Source organism: Epinephelus moara, chromosome 2 (assembly GCF_006386435.1).
Source record: "Epinephelus moara isolate mb chromosome 2, YSFRI_EMoa_1.0, whole genome shotgun sequence".
Classification (NCBI taxonomy): domain Eukaryota; kingdom Metazoa; phylum Chordata; class Actinopteri; order Perciformes; family Serranidae; genus Epinephelus; species Epinephelus moara.
The window spans coordinates 19,617,539-19,641,584 of record NC_065507.1 but is presented as its reverse complement, the minus strand read 5'-3'; the positions used below and the strand labels follow the sequence as shown (position 1 = coordinate 19,641,584).

The following is a 24,046-nucleotide window of genomic DNA, read 5'->3' as shown; positions in this document are numbered from 1 at the left end:
GGCGCTCGGGAAGAATCATCACGGTGTTATATTGTCATGAGGTTTCCGTCCAATGTGTTACTGTCATGAGGACTAAAAATACCTATAACTACTGCGGCAGTAGCCATTTCAAATCTAGCATTTAACATTTATTTTCAAAAAATGTGGTGCCAGACAGAACCAGACCTGCCTTCAAGGAAATAAATAAAATGGACAAGGAAATGGGTAGCAGGGATGTTTGGACTGGAGGCGTGAAGGGAGTGAGTTTAAAAAGGCCGTTTGGGATAGAAAGTTGAAAGAGTGAGAGAGAAAAGGAGATCTGGAAACATTTCTTGCCCACAGAATACAGGATAATGCTCAGTTAAACCGAAGTTAAACGGTGAGAAAATTAAATAAAAAAATAAATCAAACACACTCCTTGAGTTGGCGGTCTATTGGTTTGCAATGCACAAGTGCTTGGTGCATGTAAGCTCTATAGCAGCACAGATTAGAAATTTATAGAAGTACTGTTATTGCCTGAAGATACCAAGGTGCTTCACAATTTATCTTTTTTTCCTGAGTGCCCTCACCTCTTACTTTTTGCACCACTTGTTTACTTGTGTTTTTCTGTCTTGGAATCACACATTTGTAGTCATTTGTCTCACAAATATAATCATTGCTATGTTCAAAGGGGCATTGTGCAGTGGGCAGGTCTGCTAGTACAGTAGTAGAGACACAGATCAATTGGTGTTTGTGTTTCTCAGATCAGAAGCTGAACTCAAATTGATATAATTGATTCAGGAGTTCTGAAAACTCGAGGGCAATCGTTCAGCTCAATCTTAATTTTACTCATGTATTGAGTGTATTGGGATTTGTGTTGAACTCTAACATGAAAGAGCTGATTTCACTGAAGAGCCATTAGTGTTACAGATCGCATTGACTACCAATCTAAAGCTGGATGGAGATGGAAGCTGCTGCGGTTTCTGAGCTACTGCTGACATCGATTTGCCATAGTTGTTTTTAAGGATACCAAAATATCTTTGGTTTTTTTCCCCACTTTCAATTTAAGTTAAAGAAATAGGGTCTTTGTAGAGGTGGTGAAGCTCTCCGCTACAAGTGAGTCCATTAAACATGGTGCAGTTCTGTGTGTTGCTAATCACGCTAGTCTCAAGAAATTGCCGCTATATACAACATGTACTCTGGGCTATCAGTTGTTAGTTCTATGAGAGCATTTTACATTGTTTAAAACATGCTGCTCTAGAGTCGGGCTAATTGAACAATAAAGCACAGTAATCCCCCTGTGTGCATAACGATACAAGCTGCAAGGAATTTTCAGTACTCAATTAATTTCGGAACAGGCTTCTCATTTAATGCTGTTTTTCTCCTTTTCTGAAAACCTCGGGGGAAGACTTTTGACAGCTGTTATTTGCATAGTTTTCCTGGGAAAGGTCTGTGAAATGATCTTGATGTGTTGACAGTCGAATCCAACTGTTCCCCAGGGCTCTCCTGAGCAATAACTCAGTAAGGTAGTCTGAGAACCCACAGGATCCGTCTTATTGCCCATCAAAGGCAGTGAGCCGCCAAACGTTACCAAAAAAATAAATGGTCGGTAGATGAGATTGAAGTAAGCCTGATGTTAACTCCTATTTCACATGATATTCACATTGCCAGGGTTTGGGATTTCCTTTTTGCCAGTGTAATCCTGAAATAATTTCCAATGCCAGAAAAAAATGGTCAAATATTCATCTGTTATGTTACTGAAAAGGAATCTGCCATATGTTATTCCTTTTAGTTAAAAAAAGGTTCAGTAAAAACACATGCAGTTTCAGCTCGAGTGAATCTTTTCAGACTGTAGGGAGGGTTACAGACAAACACACACAGAGCTGCATAGAATGATAATCATAGACTTGTACTGTTGCCACTGGCTTATATGGTTTCACACTTACTTACACTTTCCTAGGAGTTGCTTAGAAAGGGCAGAGTGCACTTCTTCACTCCCCCATCTCGAAGTTCAGATTGAAATTGGTAGTTGTGTACCAAAAGGGTTGATGATGTTATATCAACAGAATATGCTCTCCAAAGAAACTCTTCATACCTAGCCACACTACACGGCAGACATTATGTGAGGCAAAAGGATGATACGACATCTGTGAATCTATTCTCTGATGGAGGATTGGGTCCAATATATTACATGGATTCCACCTTTGACAGATTTGACTGACATCAATCATAGTTTCCCCTGACAGACAAGTGATTTAAGAGACACAGAGAGATGCACGGCCATGTTGTTCATAGCATAGCTGCGCACATCAAAACAGGTTTTCTGCTGACCTTGTGTTGCCATCTGTTTTTCTGATCTGCTGCTGAGATGGGTGTGAATGGAGAACCAGTTGCACCAGAACTGTCTGATCCATTGGAGTCGTAAGCCTCCAGGTTTATTGATTTCTTTTATCAGTGCTGGCATGTTTTTCTGACAGTTGCACCTTGAATAATAATTATGTCAAACTAATGTGTACGTGCTGCTGGAAGTCTACAAGACGAAATCATATGGGTGAGGAAGTAATGGTCAAAAGCGCGGCTTCATTTCATGACAGAAGATAACAACAGTGCTGTTTGTAATGTGTGTGGTAACACTAGCAGTATGCTGAAACATCCGTCTACACAACATGGGCATAAATTCAAGGAATGCCATGTATTTGACAATCTATGCAGGATTGCTACTGCTTACCAACTGGACAGCACATCCGTTACAGAGGGGAAAATACCTGTAACATTTGGCCGCGCTGAGTATAGCCATGCCGCAGCAATTTTGCGTTTCCATTATCAGTTTATCTGCGCTTACCGCCCTCAGTGATGTCTCGCAGACTGCAGCCAACCTCCAATGCCCCCACTGTCGCAAGACTCTACTCACCTCTGTCTGCAGGAGACCAGAGAGAAAGACATTTTTAAAAGTCTCTGTGTGTTCAGCTCTCAGTACTTTCGTAGCTTCTAACTGAATCTCTGTGGTTTGGGGTTTAGTTTATCTCCTGTGCCCTGTTTTTACTTTACAGAAGTCATGTGAAGTTGCTGCTCAAAGACTCAACATTTCCTTATTTTGCTGCTTCACAATAAGTTTTTAATTAGCAAAATAGTTTTTTTGTGAGACTATGGGAAATGAAATGTGGCTATCACTGAATTAGCGGAGCTTAATTAGCGGCTTTTCTTCAAGAAATGTAATAATACGGCAGGGAGGAAGAGTAAAAGCAGAATCAGCCACAGTGAAATGTTAGATGAAGAGCTGCAGACAACAGGCTCTTACTGCACCTCTGCAAACAGTCTTACTGCACCTCTGCAAACAGCTCACCTCCAACAGGTAAACTTATTTTACCTGCCCTGCTGTGTGATGGAAAAACACATGCAGCAAAAAAAACAGGGGACTGCTTTTAAACGTTATCACTTGAGACAAGCCGTCATCAGTTTAAGACACACCTTCAAGTGGGTAGCCCTATTAAAATGGAAATGCAAATCCCTGCCACGCTGGGCTGATAGCCTAAACCAAACCAAACCAAACCAAGCCAGCCCGTGACTGTCGAAAAGGGGTAATCCTCCGTCATAATAACACAAACCCCACTTTGTCTTCCAACTCAGAGGTAATAAAAGAGTTGCATTGACACTGAAAAGCTGTGCGCCTACTTTTTCCATGCAGAAAATTGATCAGTCAGTTCCCATCCCTATCTGAGATTCATCTCATGTAGAAAGACAGAGATAAGGAGTGATCAAAAACAGTGTAGTTCATTGATATACAAGTCAGCAAAGATGCACACTAAAGCCTGAGAGGCCATATAGAAATTAAATGAAACAAACCAACGGTTCCTCACACAAAACATAAAAACTTTCCCACTGCCCACAGGAGGCTGAACTTTCCTGTCCACTGTGTTGTCATAAACATCCTCAGCACTGTGGCAAGCTGCCACCAGTTTGTACAAGACCTCCACTGGGTCTTCAGACCCTACTCTCTGATGTTTGTCCCATAGTGAAGCCCAGGTTTGCCAGCTGAGACACTCCAGATAAACACTTCCCCAAATCCAGAAACCAGCCATTACCCCAAGAGACAAATGTGCTAACATGTGCAACAGATACAACCCCAACACAGTCCACTGTCTCCTGATGAAAATGACATTGTGGCTACATTTGCACCTCTGCTGGCTTTGTGCCTGTACGAAAATAGAAGCTCTAGTCTATTGAGTCTGGCTGCGCTAATCTTGCTGTCTGCCATCTTCACAGGTGTACTGCCTGACATTTGGATGCTTTGTCCTCGGTGCATCTAACAAATCAAACTGGCTCACTATATTTAGAAGGATAAGTCTAAAGAGACTCTTTGTTTGTCTTGTCCAAGGTAAAGTCCTTTATACAGTTGCCTCCCAGTATAATACTGTCACTCTGGTAGCACTGACCTGTAGTCGCTGACCTCTCATCTTCTTTGAAAAACTCTATTCTCGGCAAAATGAAAACTGACAAAATAGACGACACTGTCCTCTGCCTCTGCTTACCAGAACCACCCACTCCTCAGCTACCTACTAAAGATTAAATAACAAAGTCTAACCTTGATGAAAGGAGAACGGGACTCGTATTTATCAAGCGCCTAATAATAATTTCAAGGAATTATGAATCAGAATAGGACTAAAAATATCACAAATGAATGCTTCAGTGTTTTATACTTATAATCATGTTGTGAAATTTATGATGGCGTGCTGTGTTTTTGTTTTCTTAGTATTTCTGGTGTGCAATCAACACTTTCAAAAGACTGCTAGACTGAACCACACACAATTTGATGCAATAAAATGAAACAAAATACAGAAAAGGTGTTAAATCTATGACAGTGTACTGTGATTGCACACAGATGTCAGCTCAGTTATCTTAAACTTGGAATAACTGATGTTGTTTTGGCCACTTTGGAGCAAAGTTCACACATTTTGAACACAACACTAACATATTTTCATCTCATAGGTTTATATGGAAAACTTAGCAAACTGCTGCCTATTTTCACATCGAACAGGCAAGTGCCAACATGCATTGATTGATTTGGGGTCATGTTTATGGGCATCTGGCAAATTCAACTCCAATATTCACTCTCTTTTAGCTCTGTTTTTGGTCTCTACCAACTCCAGAGAGCAAAATCTGGCTCTTCAGCTGCTAAATATGCCACTGTGTTCACCAGCTTGTTGCTAACTGTAGCCCCTTTTACACTGCCAGATTTTCTGGAATGTTGGACCGTTTTTCCGGCCAGCTGCGAGCATTTAGACACACAGAGCCTGATTGGCGAGTTGATCCGAGGTGCCCAATTTTCCGCCTTGTAGGGGTAGTCATATTGGCGAAGCTTTTTTTGGTTTAAACAGAACAAGGTGGCCTTCCGCAACGGGAGGGGCTGTTGAAGACTTGTGGGAGGAGCTGTTAATGACGCCGCACGTGCGAGCCACTGGCGGTGGATAAACAGGAAACAGCTGATAGCAGGAATGAGCGAGCAGCTAGTAGCAAAAGGGAAACGCAAACCTGGCAGACACTGTAAAGATGAGCAACTGGGGAGACAAGGAATTGCACGCCCTTCTTGTCCTCGTAAATGAAGAGGCCGTTAACCAGCAGATTACGGGGACGGTGAAGGACGGGCCAACTTATGAGAGAATCACCGAAGGACTGACCAGCCACGGCTGTTTACGTCACACGCTGAGCCACAAGTTTTGTTACTGCCCCGAAAATGGCACATTCTATATTAACAAAAGTAGGCAGGCAGCATTTTGCCGCACTCCCCAATTTTGTTTTCATACTGCCAATGCTGAAAAAGACTGACTGGGCTTTCCTGCAAATTTGTACAATTCCTGTCTAAAACGGGCTTATATGTCTGCTGGAGCTGAGCTAGTAGTATAAAGTGGGCTTAGAGCTTTTTCACTGAAAACAGCTCTCTGCCAATTCTGAAAATGACGCTATATGACCAGTAAGAGTGAACTAAAACAGTAAAGTTGCAGGACATTACAATAAATGTATCAAAAATACGATTATAGCAGCTTTAAACCAATTTATCTGGTGATAAACCTTTACATTGTTTTATCAGTAAGGCTGTTAAAGTTTTTGGGTCACTGTGTAAATGTAAATGTTTCTTAGCCACAGTAAGAATGTAGATGTGTCATTGACACTGCTGTTGGTCTGCTCTAACGGTGGCACACATCTTTACTAATCAGTCAATCAGTCAATCAATGTCTTTATTGTCATCGCACAGCTGTTCAACAAAATTAGGTGTCTCCAGTGGGTACATACAGGAATTTACAGACAGGCACTTCAGGGAGAGCAAAGCTGCTGTGTCCATGTGCCCCGCCATTTTACTCAACAACATCGTACCTCATGCTATCCTTGGGTTTAGTGACAATGTCAAGGACAAAGTATGCATACCGATATATATTGGCTGTGTATGTATTTTTATCATTTTGGTGGTGGGAAAACTATTGAATATACTTGGTGTAGGAGCTCTGAGATGATATGAATGCAATCACAGCTGCGACCAAATCAACATGTTTAACTCTGTTTCCATGTTTTCAATTAACTACGAAGTGAAAGAATTCTGCGGTGTGGGTCCAGGTTTATAGACGGAACAATTACCCCGAACACGGACGTAATCAGTCAAACTAAGCTCCCTCAAATTTTGTTTGAAGAAGCTTGTTCTTTTAAATTAAATGTCCATCATATTTCCACACCTGGAAAATGTGTGCATGTTTGTTCTATCATTATTCACCTGCTGGGAACTCCTAATAACTCTGCAGGTCTTCTAAATCCTGGAGGAGATAAGAGTAATTTCATAGGTTAGGGGAGTAGAAAAGATGCTTTTACTGCTAAGCCCCAAAGTAGGACCATACACTGTATCCATCATGGGTTGAATTGTAGGTCAATTAGGACTGATTAGGCACTCTGAAAACTTTTATAAATACAGGGCCAGCTTCTCTGCACTCATTCTATTCCCATGACTACGAACATAATGTACCCCCTCCAACGGCCTCAGTGTACCTCATTATCCTCACTGCTGTGGGTCTCTTGAAGGAGAACTACAACCAACTCGCTGATTTATCATCTCTGCAACTACAGCGTTTTTGTTTGTGTGTTTGTTTTTCCCTTTCACTGTTTAAACACCTTATTCTGAAATGTGGCATATTCATTCATTTTTATGAATGCTTATCCTGTTAGGGGTTGCAGGGGGGCTGGAGCCTATCTTTGGGCTAGAGGCAGGGTGCACCCTGGAGAAGGTCACCAGACTATCATAGGGCTGACACATAGAGACAGACAACCATTCACACTCACATTCACACCTACAGGCAATTTAGAGTCACCAATTAACCTGCATGTCTTTGGACTGTGGGAGGAAGCCAGAGTACCCTGAGAAAACACACACTGACACAGAGAGAACATGCAAAATCTGCACAGAAGGGCTCCTCCACCCTGGGATTCAAACCAGAAACCCTCGTGCTATGAGGTGACAATGCCAACCACTGCACCACTGTGCTGCAATTTGGCATAGAATGCCTGAATTGAAATTACATAAGAAGAATCACAGGTAACGCCATGTAATGACCTGGAACATGTGACACCAAGTCATGTAACTACCTGTTGCATGATGATGATGATGATGATGATGATGATGATGATGATGATGATGATGAGTTTAGTTTATTTCGGAAATGTATGCAAAATGAGACAAAACAAAACAAAAAAAATAGAACAAAAGTTTGAAAAAGCTGTAGTTGTATTACAAAATTGAAAACTGATCATTTACCATACACATTCGAAAAGGAGTGAGATGAAGCAACGTTTATTAAATCCTATCCCTTCTCCATTAATCATCAATATATCGATCATCATGTATCCTGCTTCCTTGATTACATAAACATCAAATCCAACGTAACAAAAAAAAAAAATAGATATCTTCTTTATCCATAACATAACTTAAATAATTCATACACTATATATATATTTATATATATATATACATCTGAGTAGGTACCACTTGCATAATGTATGATATGTAATAGTAATAATCATAATAATAATAATATATTTAAGGAAAAAAATATAAATATATATATACACACATATACATAGGCTACACATATACACACATACATACACACACACACACACACACACACACACACACACATAGCTATACACATACATGCATTGCATTGTTTGCAAGAGAAGAGAAAGAAAAATATAAAAATCAAATCAAAGTGTAGGTTATACACCCTCCCCCCTGTACCTCATGAAAATCATATTTTTGTAATTCTTCTTGAACTGCTCCATGCTTGGACATTGCTTTAATTCATCATTTAAACTGTTCCATAGTTTTACACCACATACAGACACACAAAAACTTTTTCTGGTAGTTCTCACTTTTACATTCTTGAAATAAAATAATCCCCTTAAGTTATATTTTCCCTCTCTGTGACTGTACATGCTCTGAATATTTCCTGGTAGCTGATTATTATTTGCTTTGAACATGATTTGTGCTGTTTGATATTCTACTTGATCCACAAATTTAATAACTTTGACTGTAAAAACAATAACTGTGTATGATCCCTATAACTAGCTGTTAATTATCCTGACTGCTTTTTTTGTGAAATAACTAAAGATTGTAGGGAACTCCTGTAATTGTTGCCCCAGACCTCCACACAGTAGTTTAAATATGGTGAAACTAGTGAAGAGTACAAAATGTGAAGTGACTGTACTTGTTGTACTTTATAGCATTTTTGCAAAATTTAAGCTTAGAACGCCCTCTCGACATTTTTACACTAACCCTCTGTGCTTTGTTTAGATTAGCAAAGCAGCACTTGATCTGACACAAGTGTTAAATGTGAAAACAAAGCTCGACCACAACAGTTGCCCTGCTGCCTTGGGCAAGCAGATTTGGACCACAATCAAGTATGTGTGCAGTCTGTTTTTCCCCCCATTGGTCAACCACTTTAACTATGAAAAAAAAAGTACTTTCTGTAATCTTCTGCCTGTGCCAGTGAGAGGACTGGCTGTCACATTGATTTACTGTGATGGAAACAATGAAACAGGTGAAATGGAGTGGTATGAAAAAAACAGAGCCAAATAATGAGGCATCAACATCAGTGAATAACCTGCGACAGGAGAGCAGACACTGAGACAGAATAACTCAAAAAGAAGCGAAGTACGTGGGGAAAAAAAGAGAGGGCACAGAGGACAGCAGGCTTCAGAGTATGAATGCAGCAAACAGAGGCAACAACAGCATTCATTCAAGACAGACACATATGACAGGTTGTCATATCCAGCTTGCACCCCGGCAATAAGAAAGACATTACAACTTAAAAGCCTGTGAGAAGTGCATGTGTGCCATGCATGAAAGGGTTTTATTTTTCTACCTGGATATACACACCAGGACAATGGAGGCTTTGAAGGTTAGAGAAGCAGCTTGGGAGTGGAAAGTTTGATCCTTTTCCAATTTTAAATTACCATCACTGAGGTGCCCTTTAGCAGGATAAGTGACCAACAGATGAAGAAGATGGCTCTAGACACGCAAGTTTAATGCAAGGATTTAAGAATAAAGTCCAGCTTTTATTCACTTATAGAACACCATCTGGACAAATTTCTGGGTCCAAATTGAGTATTATGGAGTGTTCATGTAGCTGCCTGGGTGCTCATCTTGTCATCTATTACACACACAGCAAAAACCCAAGCAGCAAATTCACTCTTCCCCAGTAATACACAAAACCAGCAATAAGAGGAGAAAAGCCGTTGAAACTCCCATGGGCCTTAGATTCACTTAGCAGCCGTTTCACACTCTCACTAACAGATTCCCAGTATGCAACGGAAGAGATAGACGGACAGATAGAGAGAGATGGAGAGGAAGTACTGTACTGTATGTCTGCGGGTTTTACTGTCTGACACATGGATATGGCTTTTGTGTGGCCCTCTTCATGTTGGTTGATATCTAAGTGATGTTCTCTGCTTTGAATGTTTTTTCAGGTGGCTGTGACAGGGGCACCCCCGGGGCAGGACCCATGAGGAGTCATAGAAGATGCTCACAGCCTGGGCGCTTCTGCTCTTCTTAGCCATGTGGGTGAGAAGCACCTCTGGTGGCCCGCTCTCCTTCAGAATAGGTAAATTTTTACAACTCCATTTCAATATTGTTCAGTCAAGTAGCAGTGGAAAACATGTTGACCCTGGAGGTCTTTTTTTTATTGATTTAGAGACATTACAGCACTTGCATGACAGTCATGTGCTACATGCAAGAGAGGATTTTCTTTCCCATGTTAACCGAAAAATCTGTGAAGGAATGAATTTCAAATTTTAATTATTGAGTTTGAGCTTAAGTCAAATTGCTGTTGAAATGTTAGATGCCAGTCCAACTTCACAGTTTCTAATTGGAAAATTGGCTAAAGAAATTCAATCAAAAGTAAGATACACATTTATTCCCAGTCACACATGGCGTGAGGTATCAACTGGCTAAAAACTTAATGTGTGGATATATACCACGGTCCTAATTGACTCTGAAATACACTAGACCCAGCTTTTGCATTAAAAAAAATCGCATTTTTTCTGTGCAGTGTTGCAAACAGAAATTCATGGAGTAGCTGTGTAGAGAAGAGTTTAAGCATATTAGGCTATACCACAATACAACAGAGACATCCACAGCACCAAGTCTAACCACATTGCTAACCTGACCTTTGTTAAACCTTAAACTTAGCCTTAACAGTTGCTTTATCCCTGATGTTAATGTAAATGTAAAGGCTGTGTTTCCCACTGCTAAACTCAGTAAACATTCACTGACACATTATAGCATATATTAGGGGTGGGGTCACCAACAGACTCACAATATGAGACAGGAGTCGCTGGTTCTCTGTGAGATAATGTCCCGTTATTGTCACATCTGAATCCACCGACCTTGAAGTCCAGAAGTCACTTGCCTGTAGAGCTTGGGTACGGCTGTGTTGGTGAAAAAACATCTGATGGATGGTAGTTTTGTCAAGCTACAGTAAGTGTGTCCAGTGTTGGTTGATTTTTCGGTGGAGTGGGTTTAGCCTTAGCTTGGCTGTCAGTGGCTAACGCTATCTCTGGATGGTGGCATGTGAGGTGAGCCCTCATATCCGTAGTATTCCCAGAGTATTCTCATAAAACACCGCTTGCAAATCACGTGTGTTATATCCAAGTCCGTCTTTATTTTCGTGTTAAAAAATCTGATCCGATGCCTCCATCTTTGTGTTGATGAACTTCCTGCCCAATGCTGCTGACTGAGACCTCTGCTGAACTCATCAGCACCATCTAGTGGACCGAAAAAGCAATTGATTTTATATTCTAGAACTAAAAGTTGTATTAAAATGTGTATTTGCAAAAATGAATTATGGTTTTAATAAAAGATATCAATATACAATATATATATATATATATATAGAGAGAGAGAGAGAGAGAGAGAGAGATACAATATCACCACACAAAATATTGCGATACTATCACCATTTTAAATAGTAAATAGATAAGTATAAATATATATGTGATTAGTACCATTCCTGCCTAAATCAATGTCGTTGTTATGCATGCAGCTTGAGACAATAGCACAAAGTCTGGTGGTGTTAGTCTGCTTCTGGATACTGTGGCAGATCGGTGGACCACGGTTGAGACTGACTAGACATTGCATCTGAGAGGGCATGGTTCAAAAGTCTCATAACCTGCCAGAGCCTGTTGGTAACCAACAGGAGTGGTCCCCTCTTGTTAATATTCTCCTACAGTCAGCAGGTCTCTGACACCCTGTCACTAGCTCCCCATCTACCAAAAGTTTGACTGACTGTCTCTTTATTGAATAGATCTCCTGTCCTAGGGAAACTGTGTGTGTGTGTATATACAGTATCCATACTGTATATATAGGAACAAATGGGAAGTAGACGTAAAGCTAAAGACTGAGAATGAGATTGATTCTCCAGCTCACAGGCTGTGCTCCCATCGTTTTCTCTCAGTGGCTCGCTTTAAATTTATAGCATGGTTGTCAACTTTCAGGAACAGCTGAGAGCGTGATTTCTTGTCAGGGGAGAGGGGTGGAAGTTAACACAAAATCAGTATACAGACCCCCATGCGGTTATTATAAGGCTATTAAAACATCAAGTAAACTCAAACGGAGCATTAAGAATGTGTTCTTGAGACTGAACAGAAGTACACTTTTAGAAAAATAAAGAATCAAAGTACTGAAAACAAAAGTTTGCCTGTGTGTAAAATAGTCTTTTCTGGTGCATTGAATTCAGTCCTCAACACGATAAAGCTGCAGTGCAGTGCACTCGTTTCTGGAGCAATGAGTTTCAGTAATGATGAAAACATTATCTAGTTTTCTCGGTCGTACAGGCTCATAAATGCATATTGGAACTTTAATGCAGCCTCTTTCTGATCTTTCCCTCCTCCCTTTACATCTGTTATTGTGTGAGAGGAGTAAGTCTTTTTATCCTTCCAGTATTTTGAGCCTTGCCAAAATGGAGTCAGTACAACTGTCATCTTTGAACAGTAGCAACATTCCTTATTTTGTGAACATGTTTTGTATCACTCACTAGTTTTTTTTTCTCGTGCCTGCTCCGTGTATCACAGCTCTGCCACAGCACAGCGAAGGTTTGCAAAACCTTTTTGGTGGTTTTGCATACGTTGCCCCAAACCATTTTCTGTATTTTGAAAGCAACGCTGCTTCAAAGTTTACTGTATCAACAAGACCAAGAACAAATCGTTCCCTGTTTGTGAATATTGTTAGATAAATGATGAGCAGCCCCATGTCTCTGCTTTCTCCCTGCATTCTCTTCCACCCTCCCCCTGATTGTACAAAAGCACCTCTGCAGCGATGGTGGTTTATGTTTATCTCAGTCATGTTGCATCGTTGATGGGTAATTAGGCAGTTGGCCTGTTTTTCCTTTTCTTCTAATGTCATCTGTGCACAGCACCAGTCTCTTTGCCAGTGCACTGTCAGTATGTGTTTGTGTGTGCTCTATCTAGGTGTGTGTATGTGTATATATTTATGCACAAGGCAGTACGAGGCATAGAAATGCACAAGCACAAACACACACACACACACACACACACACAAACACACAGCAACGCACAAATTTCAAAGTGCACTAAGGCACGCAAACAAACACATACCCCCAAACGCCACCACAAACTCCCTGCCATTTGCGCTCCAGGAGATGGTATTTAACATGGCTGTCCCTCGAGTCCTGCCTGGCTGGCATAATGTCACTGTCTGGCCTTCTCTGAATGTATCAGGGCCAAAAACAACCTCCCACCCCCGCCACATTCCCCGCCAGGACCAGCCAGCAGCCAGCAGCAAGCCCAGTGTAGGTGAACTGAGGAACTTATCGTTGTCTCTGCTGTGTTGTTGGCAAATCCAGGGATAAAATGGACTTTCGTTTGCAAATTAGTTGGCATGTATAGTAGGTCTACATGCCCTCTGATAGACCCTCTGATTGGTCGGATAGCAACATAAAACATGCCTTTCATTCATTTCACCTTTTTACTGTTGTGTTGCAGCAGTGGAACCCTATATAACTTGCAGTGTTGTTGGAGGCTGTTGCAGAGTAATGAAAGATTAATTATAGCGATATTGACCTGAGAGAGTATAAATAATTGAATTTGCTTCAGTATGGCTTCTAATAAGAAAGAAACACAGACAAGTGAAGCTTTAACTAATCATGAATAGCATAATTTAATAGTTTAGATCAAAGAGATAAAATATTAAAGACAGTGTATAAGGTAAAATCAATTCACAAAGTGCTATCATGAAAGAACATTCTGTTGAGAAGACCTCTTATTGATTCAGACATGGGACTACATGAGTAAAACAGTTAAACAAGAAGAGATACTGCATAATATTACATGAAAGTCTCTGCTCACTACCATATGGTGCAGCTTGTTGCTGTGGGTGGTATTCCCCCATTAGTTAAGTGACAGAGTGTCTGCCGTCGAAATTCATCCAGCCAATAAGCCTCTGCTTATGCTAACTTGGAGAAATTATCTTCCACACACACACCACTACTGTGACCTTATGTCTGTTTGTGTCAATACAAGGAGAGAACCTCTAGGAAGACATTCATGAGAGCCACATGGTCCTTCATTAGAGCTACATCCATCAACACTGCCAACTTTGCCTCACACTGCAGAGCCCTCACTACACACACACACACCCACACATACTGCCTCTGTCCAGTTCAGTATCAGAATAAAAAAGCCAATTATCTGATATCCGTAAATCAAAGGCAGTAGGAGGTTTCACACGAGATGGATTGCTTTTCCATCTTGTAACCCCTGTTGAAATGTTCTTAATAAGAAAAGTAGTAGGAGCAGAACAAAATGGTGTGAAGTGATCACTAAGGATTTAAAAAGGTTCATCGTTTCCTTCGCATGATCAAGTAATTAATATTAAGGGATTCCAAGTAATGCCTCATTTCTACTGCAAGGAGCAACACAGCTTGACTTGACTCAGCTAGACTCACTTGGAACTGTTCTTTTTTCATTCTCCATTAGCAAAGGTTGTGGATAGTACGTGGTATCTGGCACTGTTTTGGTGCCACCTTCATCAAGGTTCCAAGTGAGCTGAGCCGATTCTAGAAGGTGCAGTTAAAACACTGCAGATCACTGATTGGTCAGAGACAACTGTCACTAGTGTGCAGTGTTGGGCAGTAGCATCACTACAAGTAGCAACATTACGGATTTAACAGCATGTCTCCGTAGTACGGTGGTAACATCACTACTTTCTGAGTCAAATAGCTTCAGTTAATTAATTGACTGGGTAGTGTGGGTGCAAAAAAGTTAGAAGTGTAGCAGACTTTTTTTTCTGCAGAGGTCTGGATAAAAGTAAGGATAGTAATAGTAAGGGTTAAGTAATGTGACTAACACCAGTGCCACACGGAGGCATGTAGACAAGGGAAGCACTTTCACATGACATCACATACCAATCCTTCAGTTGGCTACATTGCACTTCTTGACGCATCTCTCTCGTGTTTTGTCCATGGATTGTATATATTTAGTGGATTTGCAATGGACACGTGAGATAGCTGGGTGGTCTAGTGAGTTTTAAAGTGTGTTATGTTAGTAATAGAGGAGAGAATTGCAGGCTAATGTTGCGACGTAGCATGCAAGTCTTCCTTGCTATTTCTGTTTTCTGTTTTCATTGACCAAACATAACTTTGTGTAGGCCAACTATGGGCTTTTTGACTGGACAACAGCAAGCAGCAACTACTCTGCTTTCAAGCCAGTATTCCGCATTTCGGCTCCTTTAAATTTACAAGCACAATCGAACGTTCAACAATTCACGTGATGAGCGACTAGAGCAACCAAAGCTGCCACAAATATTTTTGACAGTCAAGCGTCTTGGGCGTCTGCAAGAGACTTTGCCTCTTTGGAAGCTTCTGCTTTGAAAGTACAGTAACCCTGACCCTTCCAAAAAAACAAACAAACAAAAGGTTTCATTTAAGTCTGCTATTTTATAGTAAACAGTTCAACTTAACTTTTTTTGCCTGCTAATTTGTTTAGCTGGCATTTTTTTTAATCACTGACAAAAAGCTTATTTGACATAAAGTAAAATAAAATAAAAGCAGCTTTGCAGGTAACAAGGTACTTTTGCCATATTCTTGTAGCTTAGCTGTCTACATTTCTATTGGGATAGCTTCAATGTAGTGAAACTTCATTTTGATTTAGAGTAAGTGGTAGCTTAACTCACTACATTTTCCAGGTAGCTTGCGTGTTAGTGTGACACTGGAATTCCTGCACAAATCTGTCGTTAGGTTGCTTAGCTACCATCAGAAGTGACAATTTTTTGTACTTGATCCAGATTTTAATAAATGGCAGCCAGCAGAACCACGCCACAGTCATTAGACAAAGTACAGACATTCTTCTGTTTGGTTGCCAGTGAGAGCTAAATGGAGTAAAGCACACTGTGTCGCGTTGAAGAGGATCTCATTGCAGTTACATGTGGCGTTGCTATGACGATCAGCTAAGAATTCCATCTATTTTGACGGGGCATTGTCTTCAGTGGAAAACAAAATTGTAAAAGCACCTGGCACCCAAAGTGAGTCAAGTAGAGTCTAGTCAAGCGAAATCATGCAGTGAAAATGAGACATAAATGAATCTCAATACACTGTATTAATCAGTGTTGCTGCTGACAGACAGGTACAAGATGTGTCTAGTGTTTATTAAAAAATCCAGACAGGCATTCACATCAGGTTCTCTTATCTCTCTGAAGCCCACACAGTGTTTCCTAGCATTGGGCTTCACCATAGGAAAGGCCTCCTCCTATGAGACCAACACTAAATTTAGCTATTGGCACCCACTGGGTGTCGGCTCACTCAAGTGCCGTGAAATTCCCTCAGCAGATATCCTTTCGCTCACCTTAAATGTGCTGTCTGTGATACTGCAAAAGAAAGGCTTTGGATTTATTTTTTTTAGAGCATATGTAGTCTCTCTTTAAGCAGAGAGTAAGGCTTAATATCAATTGTTATGGAAATCTGTTTCAAGCTGCACACAATATCTCCAACACCAGCATTTTTTATTGTTCATAATGGATTTGTGGAGCCAAAATCTTCCATGGTCTTGTTTGTATTGGGTTTCAGTGCCCTTAAATAGACAAATTAAATGGGCTTTAAATGTTTTTCACATCGTTGCAAAACTGTATCAGGTAGAAAAGCTGCTGGCGGGGTTGTTCCACAGCAACGTTTGGAGAAGTCATCAGAATGATATTAATGATTTCACACAGGTCGGTCTGACAAACACCACATGAACATTAAAGATAGATATACCTTAAACTTCATATATGGATCAATCACTGATTGTCTTAACCATGTGCATGTTATTTCACTTTTACATCTATCAATATGCCATTTGTCTCATTGATTATCACTGCATATCATTTCAAGACATGTATGCATTGTCAGTATACAACCATTAACTTGGAATTATTTAAGCGAAGGACGGCAGGGGAATGTATTAAAAAACAGATATTTTACTGTCACTGACATTTCATGAAAAATCACATTTCTTATTATTGGGTCCTCATGGACATCTCAAGAGCGAGGCTGTCTGTGTTTGCTGGTTTTCTTTGTGCATTTATTCATTCATTTTTTTTAGCCCCTGAGATGCCCAGGGGCGTCCCGAACTGATGTCTGAAATTCATCAACTTGCTCTCTCAATGCCAAGAAGCAATAGTGTTATAGTTTCACTTTTTTAGTTTGACTTTTTGTATCTATAATGTCGTTATTGCAGTCACTCCCCAAACTTCTGACTGCAGATATGGTGGAGTAGATCTTGTTTCACAACAGATGGTCCCATATCTCATGTGTATGCTCCATCAACTTTTAGCACACCACAGCAAAAAACAAAACAAAAAAAAAAAAACACTGACCACTCAGTTTCTTGTGTTGACTGTTTTGAACTGAGCCGTGTTGGTTTTAAAAAAAGCTGACCTTTCAGAATGGTACAGACCGCTGGTGGTTAATTCTCCTCTGACACAATGATGTAATAATTTTACCTTCACTGCTATATGCTGTTGTTTAAACCATGGCTATAGTAATGTGAGCATATACTGTATATATGCTCTTGTTTTTATGACATTTTTATTTATTTATTTTATTTGTAAGGTATCATGAATATGCGAATATAGCACCTTACATACATGAAATGTCATTAGATCAGGTAAAATACAACATTTTAAAAGAATTGCAGCACTGAGTAGTGTAAACACAAAAAAAGAGTTTCAGGGCTGTATTGGGGAAGTCATAGCTTCTTAAAGGCTCAAGTGAAGTGATACTTTTTTCTGTATCTGCATTGGCAATAGCCATGGCTGGAGAAGATTTTGGTGGCCAAGGGTCGCAGGTCAAGGTCACTGTGACCTTGTCTGTCTCACTCTTGTGAACGTGATATCTCAAAAACACCGTGAAGGGAATTTCTTCAAATTTGGCACAAACATCTACTTGAATTTAACAATGAACTGATAAGATTTTGGTGGTCATGGTCACAGGGCAAGATCACTGTGACTTTGTCTGTGTCATTCTTGTGAACATAATATCTCAAGAACACCTCAAGGGAATTTCTTCAAATTTGACACAAACATCCACTTGGACTGAAGAATGAACTGATTAGAATTTGGTAGATGAAGGTCAAAAGTCAAGGTCAAGAATTCTTATGTGACAGCATAAAATTCTGCATAAAACACTTTTAACTGGCCATTACTCAGCATCATATCTCATGAACAGAAGGGGATCTGGCTTCCCTGATATGTATAGGTAGTGTGTTTCGTAACGTAACGAAGGCTGCATCCGTGATTTTCTTTCAGCTGTTGCCAGGAACCTCCTATAAACCAGCAGCATATGATCGCAGTGCTCCTGAAGGCAAATAGTCAACATGGTAGTTAGCAATGTGGCTTTGTCATAGCCCATTGAGGGCTTTGTAAGGAGGACCTTGAAATCAATTCTTTATACTTAAACATTAATGATAGCATCTGATGTTTTATATCAGAGTTAGCTTAAAGCTAATTTTCATCTGCAGTCAGTTAATAAAATATTACATAACTCGTCAGCAACAACGGTCAGGCAAATTAAAACCAAGGGTATTTTTGTATACGAAGCAAAAACCAATTAAATGCAGACTCAGAGGTTACTGAGTTTAATATTAGCAGCTTTCCTAATTTGACTGAAGAGGTGTGGAAATGTTCCAATAATCAATGTGGCCTTGTGGTTTTTGTCTGCATATTGTAAAGATTTCCTGTACAACCCTGGCATCCAAACTTTTGTCAAATTTCAAATACCTTTCAGTATACATGAAAACGTCAGCAGGCGACTAAAATTGCTCAATTTTGAGTGAGATGTTCAAAGTTATTATTCCTCAGAAAAATACTGTACACGACAGAGAAAAAGGCCACACATCTGTCAAAAATATAGAAGCTGGTATGATGGCTTCTGCATCATCTTGGAAAGCAAATATAAACTGAGATAGTCTGAGATGTTTTATTAGTTTTTTGTGAAGTTTTGAGATGTAAAATTAATGGTACAGTTGTGTTTTCAGTGTCATCATTTTATTGACATTCATTGATACACATAGAATTTTTGTTTGTACAAAAGGGTAAGTTGATTTCGTTCATACTAATTGTCAAATGAGGAAACTTTTAACACTAAAATGAAGTGTAATTTATTGTAACAGTATATTGTTTGGAATTAGCACATAGCTCAGCTTTACTTTGCCATATTCAGATAGTATGGGTATTTTATTTGTAGATGAGTTTTTAATTCTAACTCTGTACTATCACAACACTATCACAAAACAGCTGTATTTTTGTAGTCAGCATTTCAGATGTTGCAAGATCTGACAAATAATAGCATGTTAATCAATTATATACTTAATAAAGTTTGAATTTCTTCAGGTAGGACGCATAAGTCATATCATCAGCTAACAATCTAAATTTATGTAAATATCTCCAGTTAGGTTCAAAAACTTCAAAACTGTATTATTAACTAAAGTCTGGGGCATACACGCTGTGTGAAACAAGCTGCTGTACTCACAAACATGCACACCACAAGAGATCCAGCCTGAGGTTGTTAAACACAACATTTTCGTATTTCCTTACATTACCCTGAAACAACACTTAGAGAGCACCCCTGAGTACCGAGGGAGCAGCAACCACACTGGCTCCATAAGAAAAAGTCAGGCAAATCTTTCTTAGCCTCTTTGCTCCCTTTTCCACACTCAGTGGGAGAACACGATAGAGGATTCTCGGTGGGCTAAATTCAATTGGCTCCACTTTCTCAGCAGCAGGGCTGAGCCTGCGCCATCTTTACCCAGCCTCCCAAGACTGGCATCACTAGAGCTGTTGTCAGGGTGGGATGCAGTTTGTTGTGAGATAGATGTAAGGAAGGCAAGACGCACTGAGTATGATGTAGTGATTCTCACTGGAGAGAGTCCTTGTTAAGTAAATACAGTAGAACTTCATTCACTAGCTCTCTGTCTTTAAGATGTAGCCACAGGGGAAGTCCTCATAAATATGCATTTGTGTGTGCTACCCACAAATACCTGTAGCCATGCATCAAACACGCAAATATCAAATTAGACTTTGTGGTTCTGTGATTTGTAATTTTGTGTTCACATTACATCAAAGACATTTTTAGCATTTAATCAGGCGGCAACCTCCAGGTCTGAAATGTGAAGCCAATGAGGAGGTGCAGACAAGTGGTGACTCCACTGGTTGCAAAAAGAAGTATGATTGTATAGAAGTCTATGCAAAAATGACAGTACTTGATTTTTTTTTAGCTCAGTAAACATACTCCTAATGAGATTAAGGTCTCAGTTGCTAGTTTCACGTCTTCTTCGATGTCTTTTACTTTTTTTTGTAAATTATGGTCCAGCAGAGTAAAATAGAACATAAAGCAGAGTATGCTTTAGGACATTGCTATCTTGAGATTGACAAGTTGCTACCACAGTGGTGTCCTGTGGTTCTCAGTCAGATCCATCCCTCACTCCTCCATAGCTTCACCCTCTCATCCAAATGTGGTCACTTTTGACTCCAAAAAACAAGATGATGATGGCCAAAATGCTGAACCACGGTCGCGGTCATTACGCAGTCTTTACATTTAAAGGTGTTGTATGTAAGAATGTGGCCAAAATGCTTACTGCACTCAAATTCAAAATACTGCCGCGAGTCGTGTCCGCCCCCCCTCCCCTACAGATTCAAGGTTGCTGGAGAGCGGCACGCTGGAGACTGATTTGCTTGCCCACGGACGGCTGCCGTGGCAGGGCCGTGTCGCCACGTCCTTGATCTTTGGTTTTCCAGCGGACCATTCGAGCAAGTCCGGCTTCTCTGCTGCTCACGCTGCTGCTGGGATACAGCTGAGGAGCCGGCTGCTAATGCTATGTACCGGGACACTGCTAACGCTGCTTGCTGTGCTGCTGTAGCTCAGTCGTAACCTTAACTGATGCTGAGACTCTACTGACTGCATGACTGGTAGATGGCGGTGGGTGGTGCAACAGGCCAAAACACAAATTCAAAACATAAACATGATTTGCGGACCGTAAAATATTTTTTTAAATGCGAATATTCTGGCCGTACTATTGTTGTCGGTGAGATCAGTATGTTATATGAACATTATTCCTTAGTCTCTGTGACATATTAGGAGGATTTTATGACTATTTGCTTTATATTTCTTACATATAGCTCCTTTAATGCAGTTTTTCATATTGATTAATTCCAACAAAAAGTAAAGCAGTAGTAAAACACCAGTGACATAGTGATTATAGTTACAAAAAAAAAACAGAATTCGTATATAACCCATACAATCATGATTCAGATATTTGTGTATAATCCATGTAATCAGAAAGGCTGCGATCACGTGAACAATGTGCCGACAGGAGGAAAGAAGGAAGTGGTAAAAAGACTGAAAGTTTGTGTAGGAAAGGAGGCCAGGGTGGTGGCTGTGTCAAACGACATAGGACTTACCCCAAGGAGACGAGAGCTTGAAACTGTGCGAAACCAAGTGAACTTTGAGATATTTTAAGGTAGATTGTCACCATGTTTCTTCTCCTAAACCTAACCTGCATAACTTTATGTTAATTACGTTCATTCATGGGGCTCTAATTCATTAGATATCATACCTACACCACTGTATGTGCATTTTTGTGAGATATCATACGAACCATTGTATGAAGATGAGTTGCTTTGCTAAATGAAGGGCACATTACTTTCGTGCATATACTTAACTGCACTGATACTGCATGTAGACACTGGACATAAAACATATACTACAGAATCTTCCTGTATGAGCACATTTTGTCGGGATACTGGCCTAGTGGCCATGAAAATGTTTGTTCATGAATGTGTGCACACACATGTACTGTATGTGTGTCCAGTCACTTGGGGCATGTAGGGTGGATGGGTGAAATTTAAGCCCACAGGTAGAGTCTAATAGCGTAATTAGCCCTGCTGTGCTAATACCCACAAGTCAGCAGCACCACACTGTCAATTCTCTCCGTTCAACCCCATGCACACTCACAGTGACTTATTAAGGCTGGCTGCTAGACCCGCCATGGCTGAGTCATTGTGTCCTTGCCTCCAGTCAGGTTTATTTTGCCCTCATACACTCTTGACTTCAGTTGGCATCTATGAACTCATTTAACTCGCTGTTACTGGAAGAGCAGGGAAGATGGCATGTTGGGAGGGAAGGAGAGTAAATAACTGAGAGGGAAGTATCCTGCGTTGCTTTGAATTGCAGTCTTAGTTCCTCTGAAGTAAAACTTCCATATGTTTCTTATGGAGGCTGAAGCAGAGGCTGATGTCCAGCCGAGGAGCCGTTTGAGGAGACTTCATGATTAATCTCCCGGCTTTTAATTACTCAGCCATGTGCTGTGCGAGCCATTAGGTTAATGACACTCAGACATGTGTCTGAAGCTACAGGGCACATCTGAGCTAAACCCCTTTTTAGGTGACCACCTGTCACAAGAGCCAACTGCCCAGTTCTCTCTGTTTCACTCAGATGCCAGCAAATGTAATGAGGACATATCAGAAAGAAATGGGAGCTTAACACATAACAGTGTGTGTGCCTGGAGGCAACAATGTCCTTTGTTACAGGATGTGTTTCCTCAGAAGTCAGTCGCCCAATTTGAAAATGTTTGCTCAGGATTTTTTGGGTCAAATGGAGCCCATGTACATGCAGAGACAAATCTCAACCTCAGGCGGCAACTGAAAGGGGGGGGAGTTTATGATTAATCTCTAAGGTTTTAATTACCAGGGCAGGTGCTGGGACCAATCGTTTAGTTAATGGCAGGAATGGCAGATAGGAGTGATGTTATGCAATTATGCACACTGCTTTGCTCCTGAGCTTACCACATAAATTATTCAGTGAATCTGATAAAGTCACTGTGCATAGGCATGTAGTGTGTGTACTTAGTTTCGATCACACACCCAGGCACACACAGAACACCCCCCCTGAATGAATGTATCCTCAGTGGGATTGATAAAGACAAATTCAAATGAATGTTTGCTCATTTGCCTATGCACATGTGCACATGCTCTATATGCGATCATAAAAATGGTTCCCTATCCTCAGCTACGCACACAAACATGAAAACATCAGTACTTAAATTATTAATAAACTAATTACAAGCTGCGGGGTGATGTTTGTGGATGTGTAATGGAGCTTGCCACATACTGAGATGGAAGGTATGAGCGAAGTTTATATATAATAAGCGCATGAATAGTATTACAGTGTGCTTTACAGACCCGCGATGGTGTAGAATGAAGGTCATAGCCATGGAGTTATACAGCAGTCTTCTGAGTTTTGAACTGAACGAGGTAATGCTGGTATGGAGAAGCCACAACCATTAGTCTATAGCCTATGGGTTCTCCATTATACATGATGTTTGGCAGCGGATTAATTCTTTACACTGAATGTTTGGAGTAATTGGTTACGGAATGTACACAAGAGCATTAACTCCCATCGCACACTTAACCTGCATTGCATTTAGATGTACAGTTAAGATAACCAATGTGAGGTATTTTGAAGCTGCAATTAGTATTGGATCAGTGATATGTCATATCCTGTCATATCTATCAAATCCAATCACGTACAATAGCACTAAATCCTGCTTTTGTGAAAGTTCATGGATCATTTTTTTTTTTTCACTTGCCCAGTCAGACAAGTGTGTCAGAAATATATTTGCACAAAATCAATTTTTACTGGCCTCTATATATTTATTAGCAGCTATCAAATAGCAACACCGACTGAAGCTTGTTGTAGAGTTTCATCTTTATTCAAGTGAATGATTTAGAACAAGGAACAATCATTCTTGCATATAGACAACCCCCCTTCCTTCTCCACAAAGGTGGACTCATTACCTGTGAGAATGTTCAAAACAACATACTGAAGGGATATACACTGAACAAAAATATAAACGCAACACTTTTGTTTTTGCTCCCATTTTTCGTGAGCTGGACTCAAAGATCTAAAACTTTTTCTACATACACAAAAGACCATTTCCCTCAAATATTGTTCACAAATCTGTCTAAATCTGTGTTAGTGAGCACTTCTCCTTTGCCGAGATAATCCAT

At 40.3% G+C, this 24,046-nt stretch overlaps 1 protein-coding gene across 1 annotated transcript in view; it reads left to right on the top strand.

Moving 5' to 3' along the window:
• LOC126401207 (glutamate receptor ionotropic, kainate 4-like) overlaps window positions 1-24,046 on the top strand; it is a 432,132-nt gene that overhangs the window by 191,345 nt on the left and 216,741 nt on the right. Inside the window, exon 3 of the mRNA XM_050062325.1 lies at window positions 9,964-10,097. Within this exon, the coding sequence (XP_049918282.1) occupies window positions 10,016-10,097 (82 nt within the window). The 5' untranslated portion in view covers window positions 9,964-10,015. The remainder of the gene's footprint in view (window positions 1-9,963; window positions 10,098-24,046) is intronic.